General features: G+C 43.0%; 1 protein-coding gene across 15 annotated transcripts in view; it reads left to right on the forward strand.

Moving 5' to 3' along the window:
* The window catches only part of LOC122760011 (voltage-dependent T-type calcium channel subunit alpha-1G-like), a 128,031-nt gene that overhangs the window by 86,637 nt on the left and 16,204 nt on the right, over window positions 1-25,190 (forward strand). For 8 of the 15 annotated variants that reach the window (XM_044015068.1, XM_044015070.1, XM_044015071.1 and 5 more), the window contains 8 exons: window positions 4,253-4,379; window positions 5,796-5,927; window positions 6,016-6,105; window positions 6,231-6,444; window positions 7,957-8,007; window positions 21,099-21,250; window positions 22,588-22,697; window positions 24,595-24,728. In XM_044015068.1, coding sequence (XP_043871003.1) covers window positions 4,253-4,379; window positions 5,796-5,927; window positions 6,016-6,105; window positions 6,231-6,444; window positions 7,957-8,007; window positions 21,099-21,250; window positions 22,588-22,697; window positions 24,595-24,728 — 1,010 coding nt within the window. The remainder of the gene's footprint in view (window positions 1-4,252; window positions 4,380-5,795; window positions 5,928-6,015; window positions 6,106-6,230; window positions 6,445-7,956; window positions 8,008-21,098; window positions 21,251-22,587; window positions 22,698-24,594; window positions 24,729-25,190) is intronic. The other 7 variants (XM_044015060.1, XM_044015061.1, XM_044015062.1 and 4 more) reach the window with 5 other exon arrangements.

The following is a 25,190-nucleotide window of genomic DNA, read 5'->3' on the forward strand; positions in this document are numbered from 1 at the left end:
TAAGCCGAGTCATATTTGCCACTTTTGCATCCAGAAGAGCTGCGTCCCATTTCTGCATGCTTGTACATTTCCGTGGTTCTATTTCTTTTAAGTAGTCATGATTTCTCATATCTGGGTCATCCCTTTTGTGCTTCCCTAGGGTTTGGTTTATTTTATTTATTTTACCTTTATTTTACCAGGAAGTCCCTTGAGATAAAATCTCTTTTCGAGGGAGACCTCGCCAACAGGCATGCCGGGAACAAAAAAAGAAGCAGAAAACTGAAGAAAAACATACATACACTGCTTAAGACGTCATAAAATCATCAAGTCCAGTTTAAGAAAATAGCACAGCATAAAGTGGTAGAAGATGAATGAATGAATATTCTTTGGGAGCTGAGTCTCCATGATTTAATGCATCTTTTTTTGACGAAAACAAGAGGGCGCCACCAAGTGGAAGGGAGTGAACAGGTTTGGCTCCTGTTACATTAAACTCGGAATTTGAATCAAAATGTGATATTTGAGAATGAAGTTCACATCACTCGAGGGGATTTTTTTCTAATCAGATTCAGGACGACTGTGACAAACAGAGCACTTAAAAACACCCCCGTACCTGAATCTCCCTGAAGTTGCACACACTGTCCTAGTTAATCCCCGGAGGGCAGCGGGGATGAGTTCTGTATTAATGTCGAGCAGGAAGGGTTTTAAAGTCAGATTAGAAAATGTGTAGCAATTACAGGAGGAAAAATGGAGTTTAGTGGAAATATTCTCGTGAGCAAAGGTCAGCCGTTTCTCTGATGAGGGTTTCAGTTTGACAAAAAATAAGGCAGAGGAAGAAATGAGATTAGGACGGGACGGAGAGGGTGAGTGAGCAGAGTGCAGGGCAAAGGAGGAGAAGAAAGAGGAATCGTGGCATCTTGGCTTTCTCCTCAGAGGCTGCAGACGAGTTATAGGAAAGCAAGACTGTAAAATCTCTTTTTACGGTGGTAACTCACTTTCAATCCAAGGAGGAGGAGCACGGCGTTAGAGACGGCCGCATATCAAGCCAATAGTTCTGGCTGTTCAATTTATGTTTTCGTGAATCCACTGCTACTTACGACTTTGTAGGAGATGATTTAACAGCACACGCCTTAGTTAACTTTGAAGACAAAGTCTGAGCATGTGTCTTTGTCGTCCGAGAGAAAAGGGTGGCATAAAAACTTCTGATTTCTGATAGCAGTGCGAAGTATAGGCTAAGACAGAGTTCTGGTTCTTTGAGGTAAAGGAAACCCTGATATTCTTAGACATTTGGAGCAGTTGAACTCATTCCATTACTCGCGTCTCCACAGCAACAGCAACACTGCTGCACACTGTGTAGCATCGTCTCCGTGAGGAAGCTGCGCAAGCATTTTACTTTGCATTCACATAAAAATGAGAGTCCATTCAATCTGCTTTTTTTACACACATGTAAACGATCCCACTCGGTTTCATTCACTCGTCCTACCTGGAGCATTCACAGCTGTTTGCTTCCCACACCTGCTTGTGAACGGGAAACGAGGAATCTGGCCTTGAATCTATAGCACATTTTGTCCACTTTAGCATTTTTCCCTCCTCTCATCAGGCTCCATTCTGGCCTTTTTCCATGAACGCAGACACATTCCCCTCAGACATACAGCTGGAAGGAAGCGCCCTGAAGGTCATGTCAGGCATAAATACTGGACGTTTAAACTAAATTTGAGCTTGTCTGTGTTTTCCTCTCTGGTGTTTTCTTCTCTGGTTCATGTGGGAGGTCAACGGAGCTGCTGGCACTGACTTGGGAGTAGCAATCAATCAGCAAGCGCTGAGATCAATGGCAGCTTGACGCTTAGCAAGACTGGTTTTAAACCGTTTCCGTGAACTTTATGCAACTATGGAGACCATTTCAGGAGTTTGTTCCCAAAAAAGAAACATGTGCATTTTCTATCTCTATTATTTCAACTCGCAGGTGACTTTGTGGAGGCGCCTGATGGTGTTTGCTGCTCAGTAAAATATTAATGATGTCACTACATTACACAGGCTGTGTGTGTGTCCTCTTAAACAAAGGCAATGCATCATTCTGTCACATGGACAAATGCATACACACACTCTTTGTATAGCATTGCTTGTGTGGACAATTGTCTCTAACCCTAACCTTAACAATTACAACGAAATGCTTGCCCAATTCTAACCCCTCACAAAGTCTTTAAAGTTGCACCTTGTGTCACCAAACAGCACCAACGTATGCGCCTGTGAAACTCGTTCTGTACCGACCAACAGGTCCGTCCATTGATAACTCTCCCCAGTCATATTTGACCCCTGTCAGCTCAGCCTCTCAGCTCATCTATCACTTGATGATGTAATTACCTGGAGGCTTTCTCCGCTGTCGCACTCCCATTTCTCCCCTCCTTCCCGTTCGCCCCCTCTGCTTCTGAAGATGCTGATGGTGGCCAATGTACTCAGCACATTCACGGTAATTGCTATTCTTGAAGATTATGTTTGTGTGGCGCGTTCACTCGCTGACCCACGGGGTCACAACTCCCTTCATTCAGTGGCGGCTCCAAGATTAACGAGTGGAGGCATTTGACAGCTGGAGGGGAAGGACTGAAGACGAGAGGAGCAGGAAGAGAGTAAAACAAAATTCTGTATATATTCCTGCAACCTCCCGTCCTATTTCCTATTTCTTTCTCCCAGCATTTCTTAATTATATCCAATGTTTGCACTGTGGGAACACGGCTGCCACTTATCGCCCTACTTGTTGTTCTCTCTCCCCTCGGTGTAAAGGATCTGCTGGTGGAGTGGAGCTCATGTGTGCAGGTGTTGTACATTGCAGCACTCTCCCTCCTGCTTTGTACATAGCACCAAAGACAAGGGCACACTCTGAACCGCTGTGCAATTATACAGAGAGCTGGATTAGATGAAGCGACGAGCACTAACTTCTTTTCTACCCCCGGGCTCCGTCCGTTCAGCTCCTCCTCCTCATTCTCCCGCATTTGTATCGTATGCAAATAAACATTATGGAGTGAAGCCTCGTCGCAGTTTGTGTCTTTTCGCGTCCCACATCATCAGAGTGTATTGACTCATAATAACAGGCTTGTCTCTGCTTTGTTGTTGTCTTAATAAGCCTTTTCACTCCGCCGTGTTTGTGAATGTGCCGCTCATACTCGATGGAAAGAGGTAGAGAGGTGAGCTTGGTGTTTTTTTTTATATATATACGTGAATGCAGAAATGTGTGGATGTGGAAACATCTGTTTGTGTGTGATTTTCAAAAAATAGAACAGAACAGATCTTTATGTCATTGTTCTGAAAAGACGATACAGAAAGATAAAAAAAAAAATCAGATTATCATCAATTACTGAAATGCAATGAGACATCGCCAGCTGTTTGTCATCATCTTGGTGAGCTTCAACTCAAAATGTTGGCAGCAAATGCCACAACTACTAATTTGTCAGCCACTGTCACACAAGCCCATGCAGCTATTGACCACGAGCACCTCCTGTAGGCCAACGGCAGCACTACATTCCAAGATCGTTCCCCAGCAGAACCTCAAGAGAGGCGGGGAGTTTCAGGGCGATGAGGTTGTCTCCATAAGCTTGTTATTCCCTGATCAGGGTTATTGATCAGTGGGATCATGGGGGTCCTGGCTCCTTATTATCTCATGTCTTCTCTTTAATGTGCTATTGACTCTTCATTCACTCAACTGTCAGCTCAGGGGGAAATCATACAATTCAGACAAAGACAAATGGACAAGGGCCCCGGCAGATTATCACTTTGACAGCATCTTTGACTGTGTCGCCCCTTTTCTGTATCATCATCATCCTCATATTGATTGTTGGGGTGCGTGTTGCATTTCGGTTGCTCGCGCGTGCACATCAGTGGGATCTGTCGTTGCACACGTTTGTGTTTCTCCCCACTGTGGAAGCTCAGTCGCCGTGCAGATCAGTGCCAGGTTTCATGCTGACACTAATTAAACATGCTAATCAGTCCATTGGCTTAATTAGACGTGTCTGTTTCCTTGACGGCAGGAATTTAAGGACGCTGAAAGAGGTGTGAAAAGAGCGGAAATGAATCAAAAAGTCGTTTTCGCTTGGGAAATTGGTGCACATTTTCCAGCTGTAGTAAACAGAGCAAATCAAGGAAATACAAAATTGTGTATGTGTGTGCGCTGGGTGTGTATGTAGAGGTTTGAGCGCCGCAGGCATCCCTGCTGCGACTGGTTTAAGCTGCTCTATAAGTCACAAACATACACAGCACTAACGTTCCATTATATGCTGTGTTACAGGGTGATCAGCAGAGCCCCAGGGCTGAAGCTGGTGGTGGAGACCCTGATGTCATCACTGAAGCCCATCGGCAACATTGTGGTCATCTGCTGCGCCTTCTTCATCATCTTTGGCATCTTGGGAGTGCAGGTGAGGGGAGGAGAGGGGGAAGGGGAAGTGTGCGGACAAGAAATAAGGAGACAATCACAACACAAGAAACATTACCCTCATTTGACATGTGACAAATACTGTCAGATCAGTCTGATAATGCAGCAGAGCTTTCCAAACATTACCCTCATTTGAATGTGCAAATACTCATCAGATAGCCACATTATGCAGCAGAGCTTTCCACGTCATTACTTATACATTAACACTCTTGCGCTCATTAGCCACATTATTAGGTGGGGTGGACACTTAATAAAGTGTCACGGTGTGTGGTCTTCTGCTGCTGTAGACCATCTACTTCAAGGTTCTTAGATGCTCCCCTGCATGATTGAGGCCTTTTTGCCCTCTGCCACTCGGCCCATTCTCTGAAACCCATAAAGATAGAAATGCATGAAAAACCCAGTAGATCACAAGTTTCTGAAATTCTCATACCAGCCTGTCTGACAATCGTGCCGCATTCAAAGTCACTTAAATCACAGTTTGAGGCTCAGTTTAAAACTCCAGCAGGTTATCTCGACCATATCTACATCCCTAAACACATTGAGGTACATTGAACTGTTTGGAAATAAAGTAAGAGGGTCAAGGTTGAGATGGTTTGGTCATGTGCAGAGGAGGAATATATTGGACAAAAGGATGTTGAAGGTGGAGCTGCCAGACCGGAGGAAAAGAGGAAGACCACGGAGGAGGTTCATGGATGTTGTGAAGGAGGACATGAGGACAGTTGGTGTAACAGAGAAGGACACAAGGGAGAGGACAAATGGAGACAGGTGTTCCGCTCTAGCGACCACTAAAGGGAAAAGCCAGAAGAAGAAGAAGAAGAATACTAGCAAATGTCCAGAGCAACATGGGAAAACATTACTCCACTCACTGATGTCCTTTGATACTATTATCTTCACGACATGTGGACAGTCAAATGTTTTTCTCAAAGGTTTCGAAACCAGTGACCTGAAGCAGTGAGGTCATTCAGCTGAGTCATGGTAGACAACGAAGCAGGGCCAGTAAAGAGAACAGAAATATCAGAGATGCTGGTTAAAGGCCAAAGATGATTTTGATGCTGGTTGGAAACAGCTGCGAATGATGAACCTGAGGCTTGGGCAAATTTGAAAGAACTGGAGCTTGAATTCGGCTGTCGTGTTAGTACCGTGTTGGTAAAGTGATCTTTTAGAGAACCAGGACATGATGTGTTACATTAAGAAGCTGATTAGTGAATGACTCACAGGGGGAGTAGGAGAGAACTAATTGCCACACCCAAGCATGGAGAGAGAGACAAACTGGAGACAAACAGGAATAGCAAGGACAAGAAACAACCATCAGCTCTTTAAAAAGTGACAGTGGTCGGGTTACGTGCCTACAATATCAAGTTTAATATTAAAATCATACCTTTGGTTTTCTTTTCTCCAGCTCTTCAAGGGGAAGTTTTTCTTCTGTCAAGGTTTAGAACATCATGTGAAGAACATCACCAACAGGTCAGACTGTGTGCAGGCCAACTACAAATGGATCAGACACAAGTACAACTTTGACAACCTCGGACAGGTACAACCTCGGATGGCTAAGAATATTTATTAGTAGCTACAATGAACTGTTTGAATGTGAACCTTGGTTTCTGTTTTTCCCGTCTCAGGCCTTAATGTCTCTGTTTGTTCTGGCGTCAAAAGACGGTTGGGTGGACATAATGTATAATGGACTGGATGCTGTAGGAGTGGACAAACAGGTAACTCTGAACACAGCAGCTGAGCACTTGTAAAGGCGGAATGCTCTGTTAACCTCGGTATACGCACAACAATACGATACCTCTGAATATCTATAAAAAATCCTCTGTTCCTCTCTATGTTTCAGCCAGAATTGAACTACAACCCATGGATGCTGCTTTACTTCATCTCGTTCCTGTTGATCGTGGCCTTCTTCGTGCTCAACATGTTCGTGGGCGTGGTGGTGGAGAACTTCCACAAGTGCCGGCGCCACCAGGAGGCCGAGGAGGCCAAGCGCAGGGAGGCGAAGAGATTGAAACGCAGGGAGAAAAAGAGACGGAGTAAGGAGAAGGAGCTGGCTGGTCGGTAGTCTTTCCACATCTTTCTGAGTCCTGCTTGATTTGAGCCTGAGCCTTTTATTTTATTTTTGCTTCTTGAGTTGGTTTGGCCGAATCTGACAGAAACGCAGTTAGTCATGTAGTACCAACAATTATCGCTACTCTGCGGTAGAACCCTCCCTTTTCCCTCATTTCAGTAGCCATTTGGCCAGTGTCCAGTGGTCACCTACTTTGACTCTGCAGACTTGCGAAGACTCTTCTTCAACTCCAGCAGCAAAATTCATCACGTTTGGTGTTAAGAAAAGCTTCCATAACTGGTCAGGTTGCAGAGCAAGGATAGCTGACCGCTGGTGTTAGCACCCCCCTCCTCCTCCCTTACCTTGCCTGGTCTTCCGTAGACGCCGTGCTTGGGTTAGCCCTTGGGAGCATGCCCAGTCAGTGCTGACAGATGGGACTTGCATGGTGTTGGGTCTACATAGAGCTAGAGGGAGGGGGAGTTGTTGATGATTTAATTGCCCCAATCAAAAAGGAGATGACCCCCCTCCCTTCCTCTCTTCTGCATGTGTACAGCCGCAGGGGCAGGGATTGACCCAAATCTGGAAGTAAAGAAGGAAGGGTTTCCCCTTAGTTTTCCTGTAGTTAAAATCACTTGGCTTGTAGGTGTGAGAGGGAATTCCCTGTTTGTCCCCCCCTCCCCTCCGGCTGTATAGTAGTTGATGACAAACTGCTTGGTTTGTTTTTTTTATTCTTTCCACTGCCTCCTACAACCAAAAACACCAGCACAAACGTCTGATAGTATTCCCCCTCTGCAGAATTTGGTGTCTAACTTTTTTTTTTTTACATATCCCAAAGGAGCAGTGGACCATCTTAAAGCGCAAATTCCCTTTTGATGTTTTTTTTTTATATGGAAATATGGAAACTTTATTCAGTAACCTGATATGTTTTCGCCCAGCTCTTGAGAAATACAGATAGACGTAGAACTTCCTTTTTCAGGAGGACCGATGGAGAGAATCCCTTAGATCCTTGCACACTAACACAAGAGGCATTCCCCCCTCTTTCTTGAAAAAGTCCATTCCCCCGGTTTTTCTTATTTCCTTCCCTGATTTTTGTTGGCTTGTTGCTTTGGAAACCTTTTTATACACAGTGTTCATTAAGATGGAAACAGGGCTTTATGTTGATTGAGCAACTTGAAAGGCAAGAACGCTCACTGGTGCAGCTCAGCAGAATAATAGTTTCTTAGATGGATCTGGTGGATGTTTGCTTGGGTCTCAGAAGGTTTGGGTTGAGAGTCAACGGCTTGTTTATTGCTACAAAACCAAAAGAGCAAGTGTTAATCAAAGTACTGGACTCAGAATTACTGGAAAGACAAAATATAGGAACATAAACCAGCTTAAACTTTGATCGCTTCCTTCTGGCCTTACTCCATCCCTCTTTCCCTCTTTCTTTCTCTTTGACTCTCTCCAGTTTCTAACTCTCTGCCCGTCCTTCCTTGCTTTCTTCTGCCTCTTCCTAACTAACACAGTCTCATTCCTCTAGATTTAATGGTTCCGGGGGTGAGTTGGGCCCTTTCTGACGGCACATTAAAAGGTACAGAGTTTCTAGCATGATCTGTGTGTCCCTTTAAACCTACCCACCACCACCGACCACGACCACCCACCATGGTGGCTAGAGTTCTCAGTTCAATGATCATGGGAGGTAGGGCCCCATCCCGCGTCCCCGCCCCCCTGCCTCTCTCCCATCAGCACTCGGTCCACTGGACATGCTGTTACTTGTTTTTTCTGTCGTGGCTTTGTCCTTCACAGCTCTTCCACACCGTCCGCGATCCATCCACTGTCCACAGCACCACTGCACCACCACCACCACCACCACCACAGGAGAAGAAGGCTTTGGTATAGTTAAGTTGGCAGATAAAAAGAGCAGGAGATGAGGTGAGGCAGGTGTATGTGCCAAGGAGCAAGAAATATCCAAATTGCCCCAAGGTAGAGGATTCCTGAGCATCTTTTTCCTCGCAAATAAGGACGCTGTCGTCATGTTGCAGTGGGAACGTGGTAAATTTACTGCTGCAAAAGTGTCATAGGAGAAGTTTTAGACAGGTTGTAAAGATGAATTACTAGACAACGGAGCTTTGAGTTATGCATTTGAACACTGGTCAAATATAGTATTTGGTCTGTAATTGATATGGACATTCAGTCCATTTATGGCGCTTTGCCGTTATGCAGTTCTTAGCACTACTCGTCTCGGCTCTACTCGAGATAGTACCTGCTACTTGGCTTGCTTTTTTTGGGTACCTGCTCTGGCGAGGTTCCGAGGGAGCTGAGCCGATACTAAAATGTAACGTCAACAGACTGCTGTGATTTGTCAGAGAGTATTGGCGCTGGAAGAGTCATGGGTGCTATGCAAGAATCTAAAGTGAACAATGTTCCAGTCTAAAGAGGCGTAAGAATCCTGAAAACATGCTTTAATCTCCAACATTCAGCAAGGGAATGTCTAAAATCTCAATATTTAACAAAGGAGTCAATTTTCTGAATGGTAATACGACGTTGGTAGTGGCTGTGGGAGACTCTCTGAAGGTAACATCCTTGGCTGGCATGTTAACATGCTAAGATTAGCTTATTTTGTGATCACTTATTATTTATTTTCAAAAAACAAGGGCATGACACAATTCAAAAGTAGTAATACAACAGGTAATATCTTATGCTAAGATTTCCAAATCAATTAATCACCGTAGGGAATTATTCTCAACCTTGTAATGAAATAAGACAATATTTTAGATTTGACTCATAATGTCAGCTACTGCTGTTGCAGATCACTGAAGAGTCTGATCAAGTTGTGCAAGAGGTGCTCTTTTGGATGAATAGCTTTTTTCTTTTGCTAACTTCCTCTGATAACATCTTACATTAAAGGTCACTGACTTCTATTAAAGGACATTACACCAAAGAAGAACATTCTGTTATTTTCCCACTGAGTCAAGACGGCAAGTGCTAAAGTATGAAAATTACAATCAGAGTGAATTAAACAGCAACAGACTCGATCAGACACTCAGTTTTTCTTATTTTTTTACCGCAGTCTTCACAGCTCAGGGAGGATGGTTTCACTTCCCAAGTGGATTGAAATCCTTTAGTTTAGTTGAAAATCTATTTCAAGATTATATCACTGTGTATCATAGGATGCCGTGATTAAATCATGATCCAAAATAGACTTTTTAGGCTCTTTGCCAACCTGCTTACGTTCATCTCCAGGACCTAATAGCTGATTTTCTGCATTGCACTGCGAACAAAGGTTACAGCAGGACAAGTTGTTATTAAGAGAGACCGCGGCAGAGATGTTAACAGCAGTTGACTCACGCTGGGCGTAGAGGTGATAGAAATGTTTGACCACTCGGAATGGTTTGCTGGCAAACACGCTTGGATTGCCGCGAGTAGAGTTTCCATGGCAATGTGGTTAAGGTATTGATAGGTGGGGGCTGCTGAGGGGTACGTTGCATAACAAAGACCCTTCCGGTGACTGCGTTATTAAACTTTTGAGAGTGTGCGCGCATTAGAATGTGTCTTTTTCCTTGTTTGTGCATGCATTAATGGGTTTAATGTGTGTTAAATGGGGGCACATTCTTAGATGGAAGTGTGCTTGTGCACCTTTGTGAGGCAGCAGATGGCTGCAGAACAGGTTGTAAAATATGCAGGAGCAGCTCTCGTCCTCAGTCTAGATGACTGTGTGAAGGGGACGCAGCATTTTTGCCTCAGGAGACGAGGGCTTCTATTCTTTGATAGTCCCCAAAGATAATTACATAAGTACCAAAAGCATCAAATAAAAGACGTGCCATAGCATCCACACAGCGTGGTACTTGTGCATTAGTGTTTTGGTGATCATGTCTCAGAGAATAGGGTGTTTTTTTTTCCTGTGTGAGTGTGGGTGTGTGGACTTATCGTCAGCTTGCACTGCACCCGGAGCAGAGGAAGGGAGGAGGAGACGAACAAAGAGAGGAGATGATGCAGGAGGCGCATTAAGATTTTTGAAGGAGGAGGAGGAGAAAGCGGCTTGGGTGGGGGTGAGAGGTGGTAAGGTTACGCAAGTGCTCGGAGAAAAAAAAAAAATCACGATTGAATTGTAGCTCTGTGTCTGTGTGGATGTGCACCAGCGAAATATTAGATGTGGGAAAGTTTCAAAGAAAGTGCTGAGAAGAAGTGAAGGAGACACATAAACAAACAGAGGTAGACACGGAGCACTGTGACACTCAGTGAGTGACACACTTTCACTAACGCCACAGTGGCCGCCTCCCCCCTCAGGGTCAATGTGAAGTGTCTCCTCGTCTGAACTGACTGGCGTCAGCTTGTAGTAACAGACACATCAAATGAGGCTGCAGTGCAGTGCACATGATGTGTGCTGCGAATCGTGAATATCGCTTCGCATTATTTTTTCCTGGTTCCACGCTCAAGTCCTCTTTCGGAGCAATGGCATGCTGGGTATTGTGACAGACAGTAGCATGTATCAGGGTAATGATGCTCACACTTGTCTATTGGCTGCAGTGCAGGGTAGTGACAAGACTGACTCACAAAGGCGGCGGCAGCAGCAGCACGAGCGATGACTAACTCTTTAATTTATCTGAGAGATACTGATCGCCATTACTAAAGTCACCTTTTGATTTTTTAAAGTGGTGTCCATAATTCTCACGATTCAGTGAGCTTAAAAAATATTGGAGAAAATGAAATGTTGGTTGAAATGAAGCAGATATTTTGTGATGTATCGTCGTCCTTTCTCACGCAACACACAATTAACAAATGAAGGCGTTGTAAAGTAAATAGTCCCAGTTTCACTCGCCAGGCGTCGCTACTTCATGTCTCCCCTGCTCAAATTGAACGAGGGAAACTTGGAGTTGCCTGGCCGAAGAAGAGAGGGTTTACAGCGGGATAATAGCGCAGAAAGTTACGTTAAGAGATGCTCCATCCACGCACTTCGCCCCTGTGCTGTGAATAAATAGAGAAATCCTCCACTTATCGCATCACGTAATACAGGATTGTCTTGCGATATATTGATTATCTCAGAGTCGTTGTATCGTGATATTATTGGTATCGTGGACCATGTATCGTGTATCGTATCCTGAGGTACTGGGATTCGCTCGTCTGGACACGTGTGTTCTATGTTAACAGATGGCCCCCTCGTCTCAGACGGGCTGAACAGAGCATACATAGGAGCCCGGGCAGCTCCAGCAGGCTCAGCCCCCACATGACTCCAGGCTGTTGTAACTCTCCGGCTTCTTATCGAGGAGTACAAGTGCGTGGACAGAATCATGTATACACCTCGACATCAGTGAACGCAAACAGAGCGGGGTCACTGCGTCTGTAATCTCCATATTTACAGATTAAATCTGACACGAGTTAGTTGTCTTTGGGACCGTTCCATTTAGTCTGTGTTTGATTTAAGCTGTCATGATTTTCAAGACTTTTTTTTTTCTCTCTTAAATCAATTTGTTATGGCTGACCTTCCTACCACCTCTGCTGGTGCTCTCTTGTTATTTTGGAAAGTCAAATCATTTTAGAGTAAGAGTACCAGCGGTGCCAACTGCCAACCAAAACAAATCCTTTTTGCTAATTCACTTTCAAATGTAGTGCACACTGGACTAACAGTGATTCCGGCAGCTTTTTTTAAATCCGCTTCTCCCTGCTGTTTTTGCCTGCTCTTGGTTTCTGTGTTTGTTTTTACACAAACAAACACATACTGTACGTTTCTCTTCCTCATAAAATATTTAAAAAGCAGATTTTAGAAGATTCAACCCCTCAGTATTGTATGATATTGTCATTGTCATACATTTGCCAGCACATTTGTACAACTATCATTGGAATCGTTGCGATGCGTCATCTGAACAGATAATAGATAAATGGGAATATAGTTTTAAAAAACGTTGAGATCTTGAGATTTTGGATGGTGGTCAAATTAATTAATTTCCTTCAATTTACTATCAAAAATCTGCTAATAGCACCACAGATTAAACAAAAAAATCCAATCCAAAACAAAATGTCAAACTTATTCAGAAGAATCCATCTATTTTAAAGCTCAAACCATTAAAACCAAATTAAAACATTTCATTTCTGTGGTAGTGAGGAGATGGTTTCCTACAGACAAACCAAATCAAAGTTGTCTTCCTGTGACGCCGTCTTCAAAGTCCGTAATATTCGATTCGATGTGATCCAATACTGGCCTATATCAGAGTATGGAAATCCTCTCCTGCACTGGTTTCCACTGAGAGAGTGTTTGACGCTGTATTCTGCCGTTGACTCAGAAAAAAATAGACCTAGAATGTCTGTAACTCGGGATTTCTCCTTCAATGCAAGTTACAAATAGAGCATAGTACGTTTAAAATAAATTCTTTCTCAGGTTGGTTGTCAAAAAAGCATCTTAAATCACACCAAATTCTTACAGACATTTCAAGTGCGTGAAAACAAATGTAAATCTTCTGCTGAGCTCTCAGCGGTTGCAGGTGACTGCGTTCGTACATCACCTTGTTGTGGATAAAGAAAACACAGTTGTTTCCTGTGTTGCTGCGTTAATCGTTGTTGTCAGTACGTGGCCAGCGGGCGACAAGAAGAAGAAGAGGATAATAGGATCATTCCCCTCACATTCACCAAATACCCCCACACACCACAGCATCAAAAAAAACAGTGTGGGTATAAATGCAAAGCCGCCTGACGTGCTATGAATAGCTGTATTTCATCTATTTGCCCATCCACTCACACACACACAAAACTCCTTGTGATGATCCCTGGCTGTATCTGGGTCAGCGCCAACAGAGATGAATCGAAGTGAAGTTTCACTCTGCCCTCTTTTTTTTTTTCCTTTACTCCTCTTTTGTACAGATGTAATTAATAAGGCCAGACCTTAAGGGAGAATGGGAGTGCAGGGAAAGGGGAAAGGGGAAAGATCTCAGTGAAGGTATAGCGTGAAGAAGTCTCAGAGATGTTTGACCAGTGGTGTAAAAGTCTGATGCCGCAAGGTTTAGGTGGTCATATTAAATCAAGTGTTAAATGTGATGAATCTTTCATAACTTTTGATGGTTAGCATGCTGGGGGTGTACCACCGGGTGTATGCCAAGGCTTTTTGTCTGTCATCCACCTTTCCACCCACCAGTTAATGTTCCACGTTGTAAAAGTAGAGTAAAGGCTCCACCGCATGATGTATTAGTGTCACTTGATGCCGTAAACTAACTAATGAAGCTCATTTACCTCCAGGAAACATTAAATGTATTCGTTTGGCCATAAGTCTGGAGGCATGAATGACTGATGAAGGATATTTTACTTTTGATAGGTGTCAACGGGGACGTGATGGATCGTTGGTATTTCCGAGAAAGAAAATCAAAGTAATATAATTAAAAAACGCCGCTCGTTTATTTTCCATATCGGACAATGTTGTAACATTAATAATTGTGTTAGCCGCTGTGAAGGAACACACAGTCATTACTTAGATGGAGTGAAAAGCTGTGAGTAATTGGTGGGAGGGCGAACCGGCCCCAACGACACTCACACATAAATGTTTCATGTTGCAAACTTTCTCGATTTAATATTTCATCTAATATTAGGAGGAGCGCCGCGTGGGGCAGGATGTCAGACAGTGTTGTGCCACTGCCGCCCCGCTGCAGTGAATGCAATGATTAAAAAGACATGAGGTTGGAATTTGGGAACATTTCTGCAAAAGAGTTCTCAGTGCACCGACTTAAACCTTTAAAGCTGCATCTTAACCTTTTTCATGAGGAGACAAATATGTAATATCTCCAGAAGACACATAAGTAGCACCAAATGTAGCTGAAGCTAATGGAGATGTCAGTAGGTTTGCAAAGAATTGTACACGTAATAGTCCAAAAACATGCAGATTAGGCAAATTGGACACACCAAATTGACCATAGGTGATGATGGATGATGGACTGGTGACCTGTCCAGGATGTAACCCTGCTTTTTTGCCCTATGTCAGCTGGGATTGGCACCATCAACCCTCAAGTGGTAGAAAATGGATGGATGTACACATACCGTATTTTCCGCACTATAAGGCGCACCGGATTATAAGGCGCACCGGATTATAAGGCGCACCTTCAATGAATGGCCTATTTTAAAACTTTGTCCATATACAAGGCGCACTGCATTATAAGGCGCATAGAATAGACGCTACAGTAGAGGCTGGGGTTACGTTATGCATTCATTAGATGGAGCTGCGCTAAAGGGAATGTCAACAAAACAGTCAGATAGGTCAGTCAAACTTTATTTATAGATTACAAACCAGCGTTCTGACAACTCCGTTTACTCCCAACATGAATAAACAGCTGTTTTATGTGATGTGGTATTTCGTTTATCTTTTAACAACAGCAGGGTATAACATGTAGTGCAACATTTATATCACATAGTGGAGGGGAACTTTTCCTGGATTCAATAAACACGTAAAAAACAGTCTGATACTGTTACGGTAAATCAAACGTTAGTGCTATCACAATATAGTAACACTCGAAATAGTGCAAAGCAATAACAATATATAAATAACATAAACGTTGCTCAAACGTTAATGTCACACAACACAACACACAAAATAAACATGTAAAGCTAACTTTATCAAGTTATTCCTCATCCGCGAATCCCTCGAATTCTTCTTCTTCAGTGTCCGAATTAAACAGTTGGGCGAATACGGGATCCAACATGCCCGGCTCCGTCTCGTCCGGATTATACGGCGCACTGTCGGCTTTTGAGAAAATTTGAGGTTTTTAGGTGCGCCTTATAGTGCGGAAAATACGGTAATAGTCCAAAAACAAAGATTAGGCAACTTTGACACTCTAAATTGAACATAGGTGATGATGGATGATGGTGATCTGTCCAGGGTGTACACCCCCTTTTTTGTCCTGTGTCAGCTGGGCTTGGCACCAGCGCTACCATGATGTGAAGGATAAAGCGGTAGAAGATGGATGGATGTACACTTAATTTGTACTTGAGCTATCATGACCATTCTCTAAAAACACAAATGTAAGCAGTCAACACCTGTTGGTACAAAATTCTGTGAAGATCTTGAGATGAATTTCTGTAAAGACTGTAGTCAATAGTTGCTGAGATATGCCAGTCTGGATTAAAGAAGTGATCAGACTGAGTAACCTTTCAAGAGACATGCTACTTGTGCATCTTTCTCCGAAGAGTTCTTGTTAATGTCAGTGTCATTTCTGCTGTTCCTCAGCCTCTTCCATGTGTTGTATTGGTTTTCGCGACATACTCCAGTTGCCATGTTTGCACAGGAACAAGTGAGACTCCATGTTCACATAGATTTTAGGAGGTTATCTCTCAAAAGTCCTGCTGTTTCTGTCTTAACAATAGCATCCTAAGAGTCGTCCTCTGTCCTCTGTAGGTCAAATCATTTCTCACTGGCAGTGAGTAGAGTGAAATGTCACCGAGATGGATTTTAGCTTCTGTATCTGTATTTTGCAGCCATATGATGAATGTTTTAATGTAAAAAAAAAAGTCCTGCATGAAGGTGTAGGACAGAGAGGAGGGAAAGATTACGACAGGAAATGTGTCCAAATGCATTTCACAGCTCGAGAGTTAAGGAGTTAGAAGACAAGGGAATCTCTGTCTTCCTGTTGCTTGTATCGCAGTTGACTGCGTTTGTCTTGATGTTGGGCTCTGGGTTTATGACTATGGACAATCAAGGGCAAAAAACAAAACCAAAAAAAAAACCGCTGTGTCATTCTACTGCTAAAAAAAAGCCTCCCATCGGTCTGTACCTCGTCATCACTGTTATCCCTGTTACTCCGCCCTCCACTCACGCCGTCCAATCGCTTGCCTTCACCATCCAGTCCCCCATTTCAATTGGTCCATCCTGCTCAAGTATGACTCAGAAAGAGGTGTGTCAGTCTACCATGTGAACCAGAAACTGTGTGTGTGTGTGTGTGTGTGTGTTTCAGAGAGAGCGCAGATGATTGTGTGTGTGCGTTATCATGCCCAGTCATTTTGAATGATGTCATGTTTTCTTATTTCTTTCTTTGCCTTCTTTTTTTTTCTTCCTCTGGACTCCTCAAGTTGCTCTGCTCCTCAGTTTTATTCCCCAGTTTAATTAATTCCTCTTTGTTTTTATTCTTGTCTTGTCTGGGTCTCTTTCCCTCCTCTTTTATGATATTTAAGTAAAGCAGCAGAGCGTTCAGGACTTCCAGTTATTTTTCTTTGCGGTTGATTTACACTAACTGTTTATGTTGACACTTGTTTCTATAGACTCTGTGTTTGCTGGACTATAAATTGGGACGTCGAGTCCTTGACATTGAAAGTTGACATATTTTTCCTGGCAGACACTGAGTCTCGAGGTTTACTACTGAGCTCATTCACCACGAAGGACGGGGGCATAAAAGCAGCTGCCGAGTCCAACTAAACTGCAGCTTCTAAAAAAAATAAATAAATAAATAAAAATAAAAATATAAACAATTTTACTGACATTTTACACATTTTCATTTGTTTTTTTTTTAACATCTAATACAAACTCGTGCTGCTTTTACAGCCCCTGGCCTTGTCTTCCTTTTTTTCACAGTCATTCTTTTTCATCATCGAGGATCCCAAGTTTAAGTCAGCATCTCATCCATTACTTTCACCGATGTAATTATAACAAGTCTTCCACGTCTAGAGAGACATTATTCCTGAGAGATCCACCAAAGTTGCCGCTACGACATGATCACACAGTTCCAGAACCTCAACCAGCCCAACCTGCGCTCACCCACACACTTTACAGAAAACCCCCCATAGTCTTATGCCATGGTGTTCTTTACTCATCGGCCCAACGCGGAAAGGACTGAGAGACCGCGTCTGTATTTCCTAACGTCCGCTGCCAAATGTATGGATCTTGTTTTTGAGCGCGGCCACGTCCAAAAGCAACTCCCTGGCTCAGTCCTCGAAACCTCAAAAAGCACAAAAACTGAGGTAAGGGTAGAGTAGAGTTTCATTACGGGAAAAAAGGTGAGCGAACCAGCGGGCAAAGGGAGGAGAACTGCTCTCGGGGGGTTGTTTTTGGACAGGGAATTCTTTATGTTTTTCTTCTTTGTGTTTGTCAGACCTCGGGCAAGTTTCCAGCAGTGGTTTTAGATCTCCTTACTGTTCACTGAGTCAGTCATCAAACATTAAGCCTAATGTCCACAGGATGTGGCTGCCATGTGTTCCAGTTCTGCTCCAGCTCACTCCCAGTGTCCGTACTGCACGAATTACACCCGCTAATGTTAAACAAGCACACAACTATACATTTGCTGTTATATGTGGTCACCGAGGCTGTGCCTTTACATCCACTTTATTGGATCAAATGTGCAGTATAAAGACCCGTTTTTTTTCCCCCCCATTAGATGCAGAAGTTTCCACTCTTTCTGTGCAGCTTGACAACAACCGGTTGACATGTTGTAGTATGAATGATCCCAATGTAGGTCAACGAAAAGTACGATGTACTATGAAATGTGTGCATCTTGTCAGACGCGCACTTCCCGTCACGCTCTCACAGTGATCACAATCATTTCCCTCTGACGGCGCGTTTTCAGTCTTCGGCCTTTTTAAGCTCGTTATCTGTGACATTTGTTATTTTCGGCTGTTTGTCAGTTTCTCTCTCTCAAGTTAATTTCTGCACTTTACAGACGTCAGGAGATTGTAAGACGACCCACACGTTTGTCAAACGTAATCCAGGTCAGTGCGGTGTATTGTGAATTCTCGGAATCGCTGTTAACAGGGAACTGAGCGGGAACGTCTCAGCCTAGTTCCAGCCTTCACACAGGCTGTCAGCTCTGCTGAGCTGTCGTGCTTTTTTTTTTTCCTGACAACTCAGAAGTTTACACAAAGAAACATTAGGGGTTTTGCAGTGCAATGCCACATAGAATACTTCACTGAATTTCCATTTTAAGTCAATTCTCAGTCAATAAAGGCATTTATATACATTTAAAGTGATTGTCAAGCTGTAGAAACCCAATGTTAACAGTCAAAAAGCAAAAAGTGAGGTATCAGATGGGCACTGGCAGCCATCAAGTGAACATAAAAGACAATAAAATACAATCTATTTTATTTGGGTGATGATGAGATCTAATCCCTGTTGAGATTATTGTCCCGCGTGGTCTGTCAAATGTGACGCTGTGTGAAATACGAGGACCACTCCGTGCTTCACGTCCATCCCTTTATCCACCAAAGTGATGTCAGATCTGAGAGAGGAGGCTACACTTGTGCGACACCAGTGAAGAACGGGAGCATAGTGGCAGAGGAAGTGTCGCGACCTGAATGAACTTAGACTCAAGCAGGAGCAGAATAAACTCCCCTCCTCACATACAAGCAGGAGAGTAGAGCGATGGAATCCAGAGTTGCCTGGGGAGTTGGAGCACTCGCCTTTCTTTTTTCTTTCTTTTTTAAACTTTCACCTTTTCTTCTGTCAGTTCATTTTCCTTCCTGCTCCTCTGCAGATTAGATGAGCTTTAGCCCAAAGGTTTTCTGTTTCTATTCTACATTTCTTTTCTCCTCGCCCCCCATGTCTTGCCCTCTCTGGTCTGTGCCAGCGCTCACTTACTTCTGAAATTACATTTTGAGGGAGAAAGTAAAAACAATCTCACTTTGACCTTAATCTAATTTTCTGCATAAGAATGTAAACAGGGCTGCAGATATCAGTGTCTTTTTTAACATATGTATATATATACATACACAGTAGATGAATGGGATAGCGTATATGACACAAAACAAAGGCCGTTATGTGCGAGTGCATGAGCTCACCGTGCACCTGCAGACAGTAAGTAGAGCAGAGTAAAAATATTAGTTCCTCACCCAAAGATGATGGAGGATCTCGTAAATAGGAACTCCCGGTGAATTTACCGAAATGTTGCGTCCCACAAGGGCTATACCTAACATGGATAAGCACAGATTCAAAGATGTGTGCCCAGGCTTACCCCAGGCACTCCAAACCTGCTTTATCACTGTCTCCTCAGTGGGTCACATTGTGAAATGTCTAAAACGGGGTAGCTTTATTTATATATTTATTTATTTATTTATTTAAAAAAAAAAAAGCTATCGTCAACAATATTCCAGCACCTGAGGCGCTAAAAAGTCCAGCTTTAGAGAATTAACTTGAGAAGTCACACCAAACCAGGAGCTTCACGTCCACCAGCCTTTATGTTCATCTACCCCGGAATGTCAATATCGGTCATTAAAAGCAGCCGTTAAATTAGCAACGATGACCCCAAGCACAAATATAGAATAACTCACATGAAAGACTTCTGCTGCCAAACCGCAACAACCTCCACAACGGTGCAGTGAGCCGAGCACCATTTAATCTTTATTTCAAAGAGCTTGTTAAGGCTTATCGCTGCATATTTAAGGTTAATTTAAGGTGCACTTAATCAGATTTTAATGAGGCCTCTAATTATTTTGTATTCTGCCAACAATAGATTAAGTTACGTCACATTTTTAAAAAAAATTATATTTAAGCCTTGATGAACTGTTAACTGCATACACGTAATGTCACATATCAACCACCACAAGTTGTCGATTCACCTTAGACCATTTCTCAGGCTCTTTTAATCTGGAGCATCCTCAGGAGGTTGTAAAGTGTGTGCCACATCATAAAACTATAGTGTGAGATGATGAGTATAGGTTGAATTATACAGGGAAAATGTATATTAAAACTGAATTTATCATGTGAGCCAATCTAAATCAAAGACACTGGACTTCCCCGCTGTTATTTTAACACGTATAACAACCAAGGACCAAAACAGTGTTTATTTGTGATCATGGAATTAACAAGGGTTATCTTGTAGTCTGATATTCAACGTCAAGGATGAATGGGTGTATTTATTTTGTTAGCTTACTCCGTTTCTCCAGTACAATGGTGAAACCACCTGACACACACAGGTACATCTAAACCCATCTGGGAATCATCCCAACACCTGGACTAATTAGGCATGCGTGTCGTACACAATCCCATGTGACCAAGTACTCCCTCCCTCACTGATGGCGTGATCGATAGTGTGCGCCTCCTCTCTCCTTCCAGACCATCCATCCTTCCATCCTCTCTCGACGGTGGAGTGGAGGTGAGGAGCAAAGTGATGGATGACTGTGGGAAAGAAACTTTTCTCCCGATTACAAGGGAAGTGAATGAGATAAGAGGGAGGGGGAGTCACGTGATGTTCAGGGGAGACAAAAGGGAGCGAAATCTCCAGACCCAAAATATCCTGACAGCAGCTGAAGACGTGAACACATACAGATTTAGCCATGTTGTTTATCTCCCATCGCGCACGCTCAGGGGAGAGTTAATTTAAATAATTGTTGATCAGAGGAAAGGAGATTTGATTTGATTAGTCATGAATGGAGACCTCAGGAGGGCTTGGCTGAAGTATCTCTCTCTTTATCTCTCCCCCCCTCTCTCTCTCCGTTCATTATCTGATCTTCCTCCCTTTTATGTAATCTCTTCACAACTGTACATTCTTGGTTCCTTATGAGTCAGCCATTGTGACTTGTTGTCACGCGTTTCATGTTTCACTAACCGCCTCTCTTTTTTAACGCAGCTCTCTTGGCGTCACTCCACAACACAGCAGGTCTTTTTGTTTTTTTTACAGTGTCCCAGTATATTATCTCCTATCTCACTTTTTGAACGCCCTCCCCCTTCCTTCCTCCTCCTCATTTTCCACACTCCCTGCACCCCACCCCCCTAAACCCCACTTCCAACAGAAGCTCAGAACAAGCCCTACTACTCCGATTACTCCCCCACTCGCCTTCTCATCCACAAGATGTGCACCAGCCACTACCTGGACCTGTTCATCACAATCGTCATAGGCCTCAACGTCATCACCATGTCCATGGAGCACTACCAGCAACCTCAGGTCAGATAATGGGTGGAAGACTGGGGGGAAAATGATAAAAACACAGAGGAAACATAATTCTGGCACAACTTTTTCGGTATTGCCTATTCCTAGTTTGGTTCTTCATCGGTTTTAAGAGAAGTGTAAAGTAAGAGGAACTGTAAGTTCTTGGGGTTAATAATATAATTAGGTACTGAAGAAGGCATTTGGCCTCATTAAAAGGACTGAAAGAAGTTATTCTCGGAAGAACATAACGTCTATTGGTAGAAAGTTAGGTAGGTTATCAATTCTTTAGGCAGAATAGAAGGTATCAGGTATAGGACCTTTAAGTAGAAGAAGTTCTCTAGATAAAATAGAAGATTTTTAGGTTGAGTAAATATCAGAGTAAGATAGAAGTTCTTTAAGTAGAAGTTTTTTTTATAAAATAGAAAGTCTATTGCTAGAATAGTGGGTATTTAGGTAGAATATAGGTTGTCCAGGTAGGAGAGAAGATCTTTTGGTAGAATAGAAGGTATCAGAGTATAGAATATCTTAGTCTACAGTTGGAAGGACTTTTCATTGCAAGTCCTTTGTGACTCTGTTAGAATCTAGCAGAAGGTTGGGTTCAATGTAAGGTTGTCAGTGGTTTGTCAGAGGGACATTGCCCCGAGGGTTTTGTAAGTGTCCAAAATCCAAATGTACTGCTTACTAATGAGTAAAATATTGGGCATCCATTATACAGGAAGTAAAAGAGAAATGAATGAGGCCTTGCTTTCTGACACACTGAAGAAGGTTCTTTTGTTAGCATCAATGAAAATGATGTAGAGCAGGTTGTACATTAAAGGATTAGCAGAATAAAGAGATGTCTCACAAACTGGAACTATAGCTCTTAGTGAGTAATTTACCACCTGTGTGATGAAATCCCTGTTGGCGACCAGTTCCCTGTGTGTCTCTGCTAAAGGTCAGTATTTACATGCACATGGGCACAGGCAAAAAAATTGAACATTTTGATTCTAATGGCCTTTGCACAGTGAATAAGGGAGGGAGCATTTTGAGTGATCTATTAATGGAATGGGTAATTATCAGGAAGAGGACAGTTTACATTGTGGGCTCTTTGTTATTTCATTGGAAGACATTTGTATATTGAAAAGCAAAAATATCCTTTAGTATCACTTGTTTATGCAAGTTTAAAGTGTTGCTCTTATAACAAATAACTGTGATGCTTCAGTGCAGTTTTGTTTTTTGATGATTAAAGCTACAGCTACCTCTGGCAGAAAAAGCCGAATATTTCTTGCTGAGTTTACTGACTTGTTAAAATGGATTCTTGTGCAGTTTGTTCATCTTTGACATCATTTCACCGATTTCCCTGCCGTCCGCAGGAGTTGGACGAGGCGCTGAAGATCTGTAACTACATTTTCACCCTCATCTTTGTGCTGGAGACCGTCTTCAAGCTGGTGGCCTTCGGTTTGCGGCGCTTCTTCAAGGACAGGTCAGTTTGCATTTCAGCAATTGCTTCCTGAAGTGACACCCTGACATTTCCTTAATGCCTCTGACCCACATCTGACAGAGATCCTGTATAAACATTTACCTCCGAGTTTAGGGTTTTGACATTTCAGTTGGCATCATATTCTAATAGATTTGTGGTTGAAAGGCACCCTTCTATAACCTCTGAGTCATGTGGAAAATCTGAGGCAGTGTTCGCAGAGCTCGAATGAGCTTTTTCCAAGGTGCTCCAGTTCATGGTTCTCAGTGAGGCCTGTATGAATACAAACGGCCTTGTTAAACACCCATAAAAAAATGCTGCCTTAGATGATTTCATAGCTTCGAAATCTCTGGCTTCCTGCTGAAAACCACACGCTAACGCGCGCAAACGCGGCCTCAGCTGCACAAAATGTATACGAGCAAACATCACACGCACGTGCGCGCACACGCCGTCTCACCCCTTGTGGTTTTTGGACCAGAACTGACCCCCGAGAGCGCCGCGATGTCCAATCTCTTTGCCAGAGTAGATGGTTTTGCATTTGGCGGCGGCCCACTTTGATATTACTTCAATACACACTCACACAGAGGTACACACAAGCAGATAATCATAACATTTAGCCAAGACCCCCAGAGGACACATTTTTACAATCACAATGAATTTTCTCCTGTTGCAATCTGGGTATCAAAACGTAGAAATTAGTAATATACTGTCTACGCGAGAAAAAGTTGAATTAAAACAAGTTAAATCGACAAAGTTGATTAGGCAAACATTCTTCTGTATTTACAGGTATTCTGTTCAGTCCACAGAAGGTAATATCCTTCTGCCACTGATGATTTCCAATTATAACGTGTGCAAGTCTGAACCAAAAGCTGCCAATTAAGATACAAAACATAACAGGGAATTATCTACAATGCCAATTAATTGAAAACTGTTTTGATTGAAAGTAGAATGGGCCGTGTTGTTGTGGCACAACAGCATCGCTGCTGAAAATAAGATTGTAGGGGGGAAACACTGCTTTATGATATAGTAAAATAAAATGATACTACCGCCGCTGTGTTAACGTGCCTCATTACACTGAAATAGTCTGCACACTCCCATGCACTGTCATCCGGAAAATTATCAGTCTCCAAACTTGTGTGTTTATGTGATTAGTTAACTGCGTATGACAAAAGTTTTTGGCTTAATTCAGTTGTCTCTGGACCATTAAAGTGATACCGCTCCTGGAATCACTTCTGTGTGTTGAGCACTTAAACCCCTGTGGGTTTGAAAGTTGGCAAAAACTTCGTAGTTCCCGTCTTCACAGAGCTGCGCAGCTGCATTTCAAGGCCCCCCCCCCAAAGTAAAATTACCAGAAATTACAAGGTTTCTTATGCACAAATTTGAGTGGGATTGACCCTCACAACCGAGGTTTTCAGCCATGGTGTCATCACAGTCTCATGTACACAGCCAGTAATAGAATTTAACAGGGTCCTTGTGAAAGGATTATTGTTGTGGACTAATACAAACAGGCACTGGGGTGGGAGCCTCCTCAGCTTGGGGCTGCTCTGCCTGTTGTAATCTGGCAGTGAATCTCATCGTATTGTCCACAGAAAATTACAGCACTTCTCCGTTTTACATTTGTGTGGTTAGTGCTAAAAGCACGTACATCAACTAATGTGTAACAGTGCACAACCCCTGCTATCAGTATTAGTACTGATTTTCAGTACTGATCAGAAGTGGATCAGAACTGTGAATTGTTGTTGCATCTGTAGTAAAAGTCCATACCTTATTAGGTCTTATACTAGGTAATTTATTTACTCCTGTCAAGTGACTTATGTTCATGCCTTAAAGAAATAACTCACCAGGGAGAAATGGCCGATCATTTGGTGTATGAGTTTTTCAACCAGCATGTGTGTGTGTGCAGGTGGAACCAGCTGGACCTGGCCATTGTGCTGCTATCTATCATGGGCATCACTCTGGAGGAGATTGAGGTCAACGCTTCACTGCCCATCAACCCCACCATCATTCGCATCATGAGGGTGCTGAGGATTGCACGAGGTATTAACCCAGCCCTTCCTTCCATCCACCATCCATCATTTCTCTCTTTGCGGCTGACCCAGGTCTGAGAAAGTCCAAACTGAGCCAGACCCGAACCTGACGGACACTCTTTAACTCAGTTTGCGTTACCTTGTCTATGATATTAAATTGAATTAAATTGTTTTTTTGTATAGCGTCAAATCACAACACTGACAGGCAGAAACCTTTACAGTATTATAGACAGAAGAGAAACCGCACAATTCACACAATGAGCAAATTCTCAGCATCAGTGGAGAGAAAAAACCAGAACAGACTCAAAAATGTGCAGCCATCTGCCTAGACAGGTTGGGGTGAAAGTAAAAATGGGGAGGTGGGGGGACAGAAAGACCAGGAACAGTTGTATCGAGGTTTACACATAACAGTCCTGAATCGGTTATAGTACGTAGTACATGTATTTAAACACACAGTAGCATAGATTGTTGA

The sequence above is a fragment of the Solea senegalensis genome, unplaced genomic scaffold (genome assembly GCF_019176455.1).
Source record: "Solea senegalensis isolate Sse05_10M unplaced genomic scaffold, IFAPA_SoseM_1 scf7180000012815, whole genome shotgun sequence".
Lineage (NCBI taxonomy): Eukaryota > Metazoa > Chordata > Actinopteri > Pleuronectiformes > Soleidae > Solea > Solea senegalensis.